The sequence below is a fragment of the Gekko japonicus genome, unplaced genomic scaffold, assembly GCF_001447785.1.
Source record: "Gekko japonicus isolate JY-2015 unplaced genomic scaffold, Gekko_japonicus_V1.1 scaffold765, whole genome shotgun sequence".
Taxonomy (NCBI): domain Eukaryota; kingdom Metazoa; phylum Chordata; class Lepidosauria; order Squamata; family Gekkonidae; genus Gekko; species Gekko japonicus.
In genome coordinates, this window is record NW_015163110.1 from 342,139 (window position 1) to 353,771 (window position 11,633).

The 11,633-nt window shown below is 49.6% G+C and overlaps 1 protein-coding gene across 1 annotated transcript in view; it reads right to left on the reverse strand.

Moving 5' to 3' along the window:
- FANCG (Fanconi anemia complementation group G) overlaps positions 1-11,633 on the reverse strand; it is a 30,121-nt gene that overhangs the window by 9,802 nt on the left and 8,686 nt on the right. The window contains exons 7-12 of the mRNA XM_015406809.1: positions 10,601-10,747; positions 10,124-10,287; positions 9,816-9,882; positions 5,363-5,685; positions 4,138-4,178; positions 3,171-3,338 (exon numbers count right to left, since the gene is read on the reverse strand). Of these exons, the coding sequence (XP_015262295.1) occupies positions 3,171-3,338; positions 4,138-4,178; positions 5,363-5,685; positions 9,816-9,882; positions 10,124-10,287; positions 10,601-10,747 (910 nt within the window). The remainder of the gene's footprint in view (positions 1-3,170; positions 3,339-4,137; positions 4,179-5,362; positions 5,686-9,815; positions 9,883-10,123; positions 10,288-10,600; positions 10,748-11,633) is intronic.

Below are 11,633 nucleotides of genomic sequence, written 5' to 3' on the forward strand. Positions count from 1 at the left end.
TACTGCCACCTGATTACTTTAGTATACCTAATGGAACAAAGACTGAATAAGCTACCCAGCTTTGCTACAAGGAAAAATTAGTGATACTTAAACTTGGACTTTCATTTACTTCACTTATTTTAAAGTATTTCCTGGATACAAAGCTGACTCGCAGAGATTGGTGGGGTCTACACATGTGCCTGATGGTAACAATTATCTGAAACTAAGGAGATTTTTGGTAGCTAATGCCCTTAAGAGTGTAATTTTCAAGGAATGTGGTTTGGCTCCTAAGTATATAGCAAGACAACACTCTTACCGCATTGCATATAGAGATGACAAGCAGTGAATACAGTGACTACGAAGTGTATTTCTAAGTAGAAAAGGACTTAACGATGGATTATAAAATGGTTCATCAAGATAATTTAAATGAAGACAATGCAAATCAGTTCTCATGGGATGACCTTAAATCAATGATTGTAGCTACAATTAAATCAACAATTAAGGACACTTGTGTTAAACTATTCAATGTAAACTCAACCTCTTCAGAGGACAAACTGTTACACCCGACTCTTAAAGACAAAGAACCTATTTGTAAGCAAGAAGAAGCTTCAGCAAGACAGAACCAGGTGCTTCACAAAAAGACTTTCACAGCAAAAAAAAGATGACAAATTGTTTGGAGAAGTTGGACTGTCGGACTTGAAGACTTTACCAGTTATAGGAGTACTTAAACAGGAGAAGAAAAGAGCAAAAATCTGGCAAATGAGCGATGTACCAACCCTAGAAGTCTTCAATGTAAAGCAAACTTACAAAATACATAAAGAGAAAAGACACAGAGACAAGAACATATCCAAGATGAACACTGCTTCAGCTCAGAATGTAAAAAGGAAAGAAAATACGCAATCGCGCATGAGTTTAGGTTCAACATTGTCAAGTGTAATTCAAACCTATATGGTCTACAAGGGGAAAAGACACAAAGACAACATTTTACAGAGGAAAAGATATCTGACAAAAAGGGGGGGGAACTAAGGGTCTTATACAAAGTGATTTATATACATAGTGCCATTATGACAGGTTAGTTAAAATATTAGTGCACTGAAATAGAATGGCTTAAGGTCAGTTAAATGGTAAATAACTAGAAGGATGTTAAGAAAATGAATCTAGCCAGATGACAGAGTAAGGATATTTAGTAATAGTGGGAAAGAGAGACTAATAACGAAATTAAGTTTACAAATAGATATTCAAAACTCAGGTTTATTAGTAATAAAGATAGGATATGAGTTTCAGGTGAAACTTAACCACAAAGAAAAAAGGAAAATACTATTAGGATGAATCGATTACTAGGAAATGTTGATAAATATAATACCTGTTGTCTAGGGTTATAAAATATTACTTCAGTAGTTAACTGTGTATTAGTTAAGCTGTATAAGAAGGACTGGAAATGATATGATATAAGATATTAAGGCCCCGGTCACATGGGCCAGAAAACGCAGGGGGGGAGGCGTGGCTCTTTGTGCCATCGCAATCTGATGTGCGATTAGGTGATCAGACTTGACGGCAGCACACCAGGGCTTCCACCGTCGGCGCGCGCAGCAAAGAGGACGCCGGGCGATCACACCACAGGAGTCTGGAGGCAGCCCGTGGCAAACCATTTGCTGGTATGTTCGATCCTGGAAGCTTTTAACTATGTGGCTTCGGCGGCTTGCCGTGGGTTGGCCATGGGAGTGGTACGCCTCCCAGATGTTCTGGCGCGATCGCGCCCGGAAAATCCGCCGGAGTATCGTGCCTTCAGCGGGGCAAATGCTCCGTGTGACCGGGGCCTAAGTTGTGTTTTTGTGCTTGGGCTATACTTTTCTCCCCCTTTTCCATGCTTGTGAAAGTACAGTGATATGTCAAATAGATGGCAGAAGCTATAGATTAACAGGTGGAACCAAGCCACAGAAAAAATATAATACCCATATTTATTAATTATTAAGCATCAAGCTAGAATTTAAACAGGTGTGTACATGTGATCTACAGTAAATTGTATAGAAAAGAAGAATAGAAAAGGGAACGATTTGATTAAGGGTCAGAACAGTTGGATAAGTTGGGAAAACTTGTAGCAGAGTTTTTGATTTTGTATTAGTAAAGGAAAATTAATGGTGGGATGTTTAGCTAATCTAACGAATCTATAAAGGCACTATTTCCATTTGAGGTTGCAAAACATTGTATATTAATTATTATACTTAAATCAGGCTATGTGGGAGGAACTTGAACTGATGTCGTATAGGTCACTAAGCTTTCTTTATGTTTTGTTTGTTTATTTATGTTTGGAAAATAAATAAAAATCTATTTTTAAAAAAAGGGCCACGAGAACTAAGCACTGGCTCATCCCTCCCTGCCCTCCCTCTCGTGATCTGCCCAAGTTGACAGAATCAGCACTGCTGTCAGATGGGGCCATCCAGCTTCTGTTTGAGAACCTCCAAAGAAGGAGAGCCCACCACCACCTCCCGAGGAAGCCTGTCCCACTGAGGAACCGTAAAAGAGGGTTCTCATGCCACCTCTCAGTCGCCTCCTCTCCCGGCTAAATTTCATCAACGTGTATGTGGAATTAGGGTTCCCCTCTTTCAGCAACGTGTATGTGGAATTAGGGTTCCCCTCCATGTAGAAGGAACCACTTTGCACTTGCTTCCATTGAATGTAATCTATCTTGTGACCTGTTCACCTTGCTGGGAGAGAACATTTCAGAGCTTCTCAAAAACCTTGTGGGTTGGTTTTTTTTACCGTTCTGAATAGTTGGGTGTCAATTGTAGATGTGTCTAACTCCCTCTCCCCTCCCCCAAACTCCTGACCATTTACAAATGAATTAACCAGGACGAGGGCGGATCCCTGGAAGGCCCCACTGTTCCCCTCATCCCACTCTCCCTTCCTTCCCACCCTTTCCTTCTGGCTCTTTTTAACCAGTTGCCAGTCCATGAAAAGACACGTTCCCTTACCCTGGGACTCTTAAGGTCAGTCAGACCTGGCCCCGATTCTGTGCCAAGAATCTGCATGCTTGACACTGCCGAAGGGCCTCCCATGCGCTGCTGATTCTGCTGGTGGTGAGAGTGCGCAGGACCCCCCCGGGCCCCTGACTGTGAGGCACACTGGACCAGCTGGGGCCAAGCGTTCCCTCCATCCTAGTCACGGGCGAAGCCACCCCAGGGGCAGGGTACCTGGGCAGAAGTGCAGGCTGTGCTGGAAGTCCATCAAGGCCTCTTTCTCTCTCCCCAGCTCCAGGAACGCCACTCCCCGGACAGTCAGAGCCAGCTGCCTGGTTTGGCGAAGCACCTCGGCTTCTGGGGGAGCCAACGGGGCCCCGTCCTCTTCCGTGCCTCGGCTGCCTGCCCAAGGGGGGGAGAAGAAGGAGATTAGATTGATACCCTTAACCCTTCACTACCCAAAGGAGTCTCAGAGCGGCTGACAAACTCCTTTCCCTTCCACTCCCCACAACAGACACCCTGTGAGGCGGGTGGGGCTGTTCCAGTTGGCAGCAGAGGATAGGACCCAAAGCCCATGGTCACCCAGAAGAAGGAGGAGGAGGAGATTGGATTTATACCCCCTAAACTCTTCACTACCTGAAGGAGTCTCAGAGCGGCTGACAAACTCCTTTCCCTCCCCACAACAGACACCCTGTGAGGTAGGTGGGGCTGAGAAAGTGCTGACAGAATCTGCTCTTTTTTTCAAGGACACCTCTGACAGAACTTGTGACTGACCCAAGGTCACCCAGCTGGCTGCATGTGGAGTGGGAAATCAAACCTGGTTCTCCCAGATTAGAGTCCGCGCACTTAACCACTGCACCAAACAGGGTTCTCTCAGGGGGACTCCATCCCACAGCCAGGGTCCAGCATGAGCCGCCACACGGAACCCGTCCTTCGGCTCTGAGATGCAGTCGGGCCTGCCATACGACAAGAAAGAGAGGCCGGGCTGGTCTGAGGGGCAGAGGGAAAGGAAGCCGAGGCTCCGAAATATCGGGATCCTTCCGCCCCAGAGGCTGTACAAGGACCAGGCTCCCTGCCCTCTTGGCCCGGAAAGCGGAGCTCTGAGCAGCAGCCAGAAAACCAGACCTGACCCACTCCCGCCTTCTGGCTCCTCCGGCAAGAGAGGGAGGGAGGAACAGGCAGCAAACAACTCTGTCCCTACCTGTGTTTACAAACTGGATCCTCAGGAGATCCTGAAGGCACCTGTTGGGGAAGGATCGAAGCAGGGTCATTTCAAAGCTCCCCCCCCAAAAAAAGGCCTGTGGCACCTTAGAGACTCACAACATTTATTTCAGTATGAGCTCCCGCCCTGTAATCTCACCCACAAGAACTCCCAGGAAGTTGTAATTCACAGCAGCTCATATTGAGATAAACTGGTATTTCTGGCCACTGTGTGACACAGAGTGTTGGACTGGATGGGCCTTTGGCCTGATCCAACATTGGCGTCTCTTATGTTCGTATGTCAGTCTTTAAGGTGTCCTGGGCTTCTGCTTTATTTTGTAATCATTCCAGAGCTGTCACAAGAACCGTACCGGCACCAGGCTGCAAAGAAGGATCAAACCTTTACCACCCAGAAGACGGCGAGAGGCCTTGGGGGGCAGGGGGGGGCACTTCGAGACCATGCAAGTCTAGAAACACACCTGGAACTAGAGCCGGCATTCTGTGGATCTCACATTTTTGGAAAAATACCTGAAAAACTAAGTTTAGCATTGGAAGCAGGAGGCATTCAGTGGCCAAGGAATGGGGATGGGCCCTGGGCAGAGCTCCCGGTCTCACTCAGGGCAAGCAGGATCAGCAAAAGAAGGGAAGAAGAAGAGATCGGATTTATACCCCGCCCAAGGGAATCTCAGAGCGGCTTGCAAACTCCTTTCCCTTCCCCTCCCCACAACAGACACCCTGTGAGGTAGGTGGGGCTGAGAGAGCTCTGACAGAAATGGCTCTTTTTTCAAGGACAGCTCTTATCAGAACTACGGCTTGCCCAAGGTCATCCAGCAGGTGCAAGTGGAGGAGGAGTGGGGAGTCAAACCCGGCTCTCCCAGATTAGAGTCCGCACACTTAACCACCACACCAAACTTAACAACTACACCAAAGGGAAGGATTGCCTCAGGGCTGAACTGAGATCCATTTTAGGGGGGGAGGGGTAAGCAGCGCACAGGAACAGACATCCTTACAGGCCGCTTGCTGGGATATGCGGGGAAAACACCCGGCTGAGAAGGAACAGATGGGAGGGCGGTTCTTTCGCATCCGGTGGGGCAGGCCGCCTGGTACGGCTTGCTTTCCAGGGCCCAGGGAGGGGTGCGAGTGCTCCTCTCTGTTCCCCTCTTGCACAAACGGGCCAGACAACACAGTCGGAAGCCCCAGCTGGGAGTGCGGAGACGACAACTTGCCTGCTCGAGAGGCTGATGGCTTCCTTGGCTTCTCCTAGCCTCGCCCGCGCACAGCCCTGCAGCAAGTAGGCTGCGGCCCGCCAGAGAACGCAGTGCAGGCTCTCCCTCTCCGGCTGTGCCAGTGAGGTCCCCCAGCCGTCCTCTTGGGTGCTCGAGCCCAGGTCCACCTGCAGCCTCTTGGGAATCAGCCGGCTCGTCCGGCCGACCACCTCCTCGCAGACGGCGATGGCATCCTGGTGCCTGGCCACCTCCTCCAGGGCCGATGCAGCTTCCAGGAACACCTCGGGGACCCCGGGCAAGGCCAGCTCCCCGTGCAGGAATCCCTGGGGAGAAGACAGGAGAGCAGAACCCCCAGGTTCAGAACGTGGTGTGCCCGCCACACACGGTTCCAGTCTTTGCACACCACAGCTCAGAAAAACTCATACAAGGCGGCTTCTGAGAGAAAACAAAACCCACAAGTAAAACAAGCGGCAAATTTTTAAAAAGCAGCAGAAAACTGTGACGCAGGGAACACCCCAAAACAACACCCCAAAACACCCCAAAATATCCTACAAGCATAGATGGACACAGCACAGCATAAAATGGGAGTCAATATGAAAAACAACAGAAAAGCAAGCAGTTAAAAGTGACTGGGAAAATAAAAACAAGTTTTGCAGGGGTGCTGAAATGAGAAAATCTAGTTCCAGCTGAAGGAACAAGTTGAGGGCAGTCCACAGGCAAGGTGCCACGACTAAAAAGGTCCTTCTCTCCAGTGGTCATCTACGGGGCCACCTCCACATGAAACAGGGCCTACGATCAAGAGGGCACTATTGGGGCAGCCAGTCCTTTAGCACCTTATAGACCAAGACAGAGAGGGAAAAAGATCTCGGGGTCGTAGTGGAGAGAGCTTAATGAAAGTGTCAACCCGGAGTGCTGCAGCAGTGAAAAGGGCAAACTGTACGTCAGAGATTATTAGGAAAGGGACTGAACATAAAACAGCCAATATTACAATGTTGTTCTTCAGTCACATAGTCGAGTCCGACTCTTCGCGACCCCATGGACCAGATCACACCAGGCCTTCCGGTCTTTCGCCGTCCTCTGAAGTTGGCTCAATTTCATGTTCGTTGCATCTATGACACTGTCTATCCATCTCATCCTTTGCCGTCCCCGTCTTCTTTGACCTTCAATCTTTCCCAGCATCAGGGTCTTCTCCAGTGAGTGCTCCCTCTTCATTGGGTGGCCAAAGTATTTGAGCTTCAGTTTCATTATCTGGCCTTCCAGGGAACAGTCAGGGTTGATTTCTTTTAGGATTGACTGATTTGATCTCCTTGCAGTCCAAGGGACTCTCAAGAGTCTTCTCCAGCACCATAGTTCAAAAGAATCTATTCTTCAGCGCTCAGCCTTCCTTATAGTCCAACTCTCGCAGCCACACATGACTACTGGGAATACCATTGCTTTGACCATAGACATTTGTTGGCAGGGTGATGTCTCTATTTTTTATTATGCTGTCTAGGTTCGCCATCGCTTTCCTCCCAAGGAGCAGGCGTCTTTTAATTTCATGGCTGCTTTCACAGTCTGCGGTGATCTGGGATCCCAGGAACGTGAAGTCTGTCACTACTTCCACGACTTCCCCTTCTATTTGCCAAGGAGTGATGGGGCCGGATGCCATGATCTTAGTTTTTTTGATGTTGAGCTTCAAGCCCACTTTTGCGCTCTCCTCTTTTACCCTGAGCAAGAGGCTCTTTAGGTCCTCTTCACTTTCAGCCATTAGAGTGGTATCATCTGCATATCTGAGGTTGTTGATCTTTTCCCCAGCAATCTTAATTCCCACTTGTGATTCATCCAGGCCAGCATTTCGCATGATGTACTCTGCATATATATTAAATAAGCAAGGCGACAATATACATCCTTGTCGTTCCCTGTGAGGAAAGGCTCAAGAGTCTGGGACTTTGCAGTTTAGAAAAAAGACAAGTAAGGGGGGACATGACAGAGGTTTATCAAATTATGCATGCGGTGGAGAGTTGATAAAGAAAAAAAATTCTCCCTCCCCCAAAACTCGAGGTCATCCAATGAAACTGATGGGCAGTAGGTTCAGGATGGACCAAAGGAAACCTACTTTACACAGAGAGTGATTAAAATGTGGAATTTACTGCCAGAGGATGTGATGATGACCACAGGAATAAACAGCATTCAAAGGGGATTAGATAAATTCATGGAGGATAAGTCGATCAATGGTTACTAGGCATGGTGACTGAGGGAACCTCCATGTTCAGAGGCACTAAACCTTTGAATCCCAGAGTCAGGAGACAACTTCAGGGGAAGGCCACGGCCTCCATGCCCTGTTGCTGGCCCTCCAGAGGAACTGACTGGCCACTGTGTGAGAAGACAGGATGCTGGACTAGATGGACCACTGGTCTGATCTGGCAGGGTTCTTCTTATGTTTTTAGGAAGTCCTCGACCTCTATGCCCTGTTGCTGGCCCTCCAGAGAAACTGGCTGGCCTCTGTGTGAGACAGGATGCTGGACTAGATGGACCACTGGTCTGATCCAGCAGTGCTCTTATGTTTTTAGGAAGGCCTTGGCCTCTGTGCCCTGTTGTTGGCCCTCCAGAGGGACTGATTGGCCACTATGTGAGACAAGATGCTGGACTAGATGGACCACTGGTCTGATCTAGCAGGGCTCTTATGCTCTTAGGAAGGGCTCGGCCTCTGTTCCGTGCTGTTGGCCCTCCAGAGGAACTGGTTGGCCACTGTGTGAGACGACAGGATGCTGGGCTAGATGGACAGCTGGTCTGGTCCAGCAGTGCTCTTCTTATGTTGCTCCAAAGCTTGGCTGAAGGCTTAAAGAAATCTGGATCTTATGCATAGTGTTCAGTTACTCTTATTCACAGCCGTATCGCTGTTTTGGATAGCAATGGGTGGGTGGTAGTGCGAGTTACCCTGCGGCATGGGAAAAACTGTCAGCTCTGAAGTCTAGACAGCTGTCTTGTGGGTGATCATAATTCCTGCCACTTTGCTAGAAGTTCTTGTTATTCCCAGGTACAAATGTTATTAACTTTTTAACTAGAGAAAAAGAAGCAGCTCTGTTAAATTACAGGCTGCGTCTTACAGTGTGCACTTTCTTTGATCTATTATTTCTTTTGTTCTAAAAAGATAAAAATGCTAGCATTTTCAGCCCTGGGTTGCACTGACAAAAGTGATTTTAGCCTACGGTGATTGTATAGTGTTTCCATCGATTGTTTGCTTGAGGTGTGTGGCAATATTCGGAAGGGTCTAGGTGCCCGGGGTAGCCTGATTTCAGGTCTTGGAAGCTAACCATGGTCAGCCCTGGTTAGTCCTTGGATGGGCGACCACCAAGGGAGCCCAGGGTGGCTGTGCTGAGGCAGGCCATGACCAGTGTTCCCTCTAAGCTGAGTTAGTGTGAGCTAGCTCACAGTGTTTTAGCCTCCAACTCACACATTTTTGCCTTAGCTCAGGAAGGATGACTCCAGAGCAAGCTAATGTATGCAGTGGCCAGATCGCTCGCTCACAACTTTAATGCCAGTAGCTCACAAAGTAGAATTTTTGCTCCCAAGACTCCACAGCTTAGAGGAAGCATTGGCTATGACGCACCACCTCTGTTTATCTCTTGCCTTGAAAACCCCAGGGGGGGTGGGGGGGACACCATGAGTCAGTTGCAACCTGATGTCAGCCGGGTGGTGGAGGAAAGTGCCAACTACTTGGTCAGCTGTAACCTTTTGTGGAGCTGTGCGTTATTGCTCTGGTTGCTAGAGTAAGCAAGAAAGATGTGTTTTCCCTTGTGCACGGCTGTCTATTTAATACCATGCTACGCATTACAGCAATATGCAAAGAGAAGGTAACATGCGGAAGAAGAGCTGAAAAGGAATGTTAGGGGAAAACAAAGCATTGGCCTTCTTTATTGCAGTCTTCTTTATTGCAGTCACACACTGTCTCGACATTTTCAGTGAGCCTCTCTGCCCTGTTGTTGGCCCTCCAGAGGAACTGGCTGGCCCCTGTGTGAGACGGGATGCTGGACTAGAGGGACCCTCCCTGGCCTGACCCAGCAGGGCTCTTCTGCGGTTCTCATCAGGGGAAGGCCTCGGGATATCTGCCCTGTGGTTGGACCTCCAGAGGAACTGGCTGGCCCCTGTGTGAGACAGGATGCTGGGCTAGATGGACACTCCCTGGTCTGACCCAGCAGGGCTCTTCTGGTGTTCTTATGTTAAAACCAGCACTACAGAAATTAGAGCCCATTTCTCTGGGGAGGGAGGATCCAAGAGTTCTGGCGAATCCCTTTGGGCCCAGTAATGCCCCTATCTCAAATCACATGCAGCCACCAAACCCAACATGTCCAGGTATTTCAGGCCAAACTAGGAAGCAGACTGAAGACCCCCAAGAAGCCTCTCCCAGTTAGGTGGGAGGACGGCAGAAGAGCAAGCGATTCAAAGTGTGCCAAGGACTGAACAAGGTGCCCACCTGGTGAAGAGGCCCCTCCTGCCACAGGGCCAAGAGGTCCAGGTAGTGCTCGGCTGCCTCCTTCGCCCTGCCAGAAAAAGAGGAGGTGGGAGCAAGCCACCCCAGACCCACCTTACGTGGGGGGAGGGGGGGCTGTGCAGTGTGCGGTTCTTCCATTGCCTTCGGCATGTCCCCATCCCGCTACCTGCCACTGCACTTCCAAAGCTGGGGTGCCCTTTCCTTCTCCCGAGAGCCACCCAGTGAGTTGAACCTCGTGAGAAGAGTTCTCTCCAATCCCAAAGAAGAACCGGGACTCCTCTACCACTCACCTCCCTGCCTGGAGGCACCTCCGAGCCAGCAGGTACTTCACTTCTGATGGAGAGGTCTGGCCAAAGAAAGCACGAAGCTGAGGCGTGCAAACGAAAAGCTCCACTCCAACAAGGGGAGTTTGGTTGAGAGACGCCGCAGCCGTCTGCGTCGAGCCGTCCAGGGCCTGGGCAGAAAAGCAGTTCTGCTCACAGCAAGTCGGGACAGCGATAGCCCCCTCCTCCCCCCTCCCCAAAGGCTGCGTTTGCAATGGCTCTTGTCCTTCGCCCAAGGAGAACCTGGACCCAAGAAAGGGACAGGAGCCGCCCACAAACAAGGGCAGCTCCAGCTGAATCAACCGCTGCCCACTTCTAGGGCCGTCAGGATCAGGCACAGCCAGGGACACCGGCAGCCAGACATCCCCTCCAGACAGAGATGGGGAAAACGTCCTCACAGCCCCCGACTCTATCCCATCGAGCCAGAAAAGCAGCCAATCAGACCTGACAGAGCAGCGCCAAGGCCTCCAGCTCTGCTCCCACAAGTCCCAGGTGGCGGTACAGCAAGGCTGCTTGGTACAGGGCAGGGACGAAGGAGGGGTCCACCTGCAGGGCTTGCTTCAGGCACTGGATCGCGGTCTGCGGCTTACGCTGCAGTGGAGAGAATGTGGAGTCACGGCTGGGGTCTGACAAAGACATCCCGGAGTCCAGTCCTGTGTGGCATATCCTGTCCTACAGAGGGAAATATGATGCAAAAAACCACACACACACCCAACCCTTTCCCTTCTCCCTTGCAACACTTTTGCCACGTTTCTGAGCCAATGCCGTGTCCGACACAGAGTGAGGGATTTAGATCAGCGTGATCCAGGCACCGTGACCGTGGATGACCCCGGTCCGGTCACTTTCATGGAGCTGTTGTGAGACGAAGTGGGGAAAGGAAGGATATTTATGCTGCCCTGAGCAGCCAAAGGGAAAGACGGGATAAAAATGCAATAAGGGAGCTGTTATGCATAAACGTTGAATGAATATTTGTTGTCGTTTCTCAGATCCGAGAAGGAAATCTATTTGTGGGACAGGAATAATTATTCTAATTTTCTCATTCAGGCAATTTACAGGGACAGATTGAAAAAAAGTTGTGGGGGGGGGGAGAGAAGCACTTTATGGCTATGGGAAAATCCAGCCCTTTTGGGTCTTCTGAAGGAATTCCAGGGAAGAACTGCTTCTCCCATCATACATATTTAATTACAAACTGAGCGTGGCCGGGGGGGAGGGGGGCTGAGCACTGCCTAAAAAGCCCAGCAGGGGAGGGAGGAGAAAAGAAACAGGTCAGGAAGCTGCTTCAGCAGCAGTTTGCAGAACCAACCCCTGGATCTGCACCTCTGGCTGAGAGCCAGCCAGCCTGGGGCACGTGACAGTGTTTGTCCTACTCAGACTGCTTTTCAGTTCCTCTTTCTTTCTTTTTCTTTCTTTCTTTCTTTCTTTCTTTCTTTCTTTCTTTCTTTCTTTCTTTCTTTCTTTCTTTCTTTCTTTCTTTCTG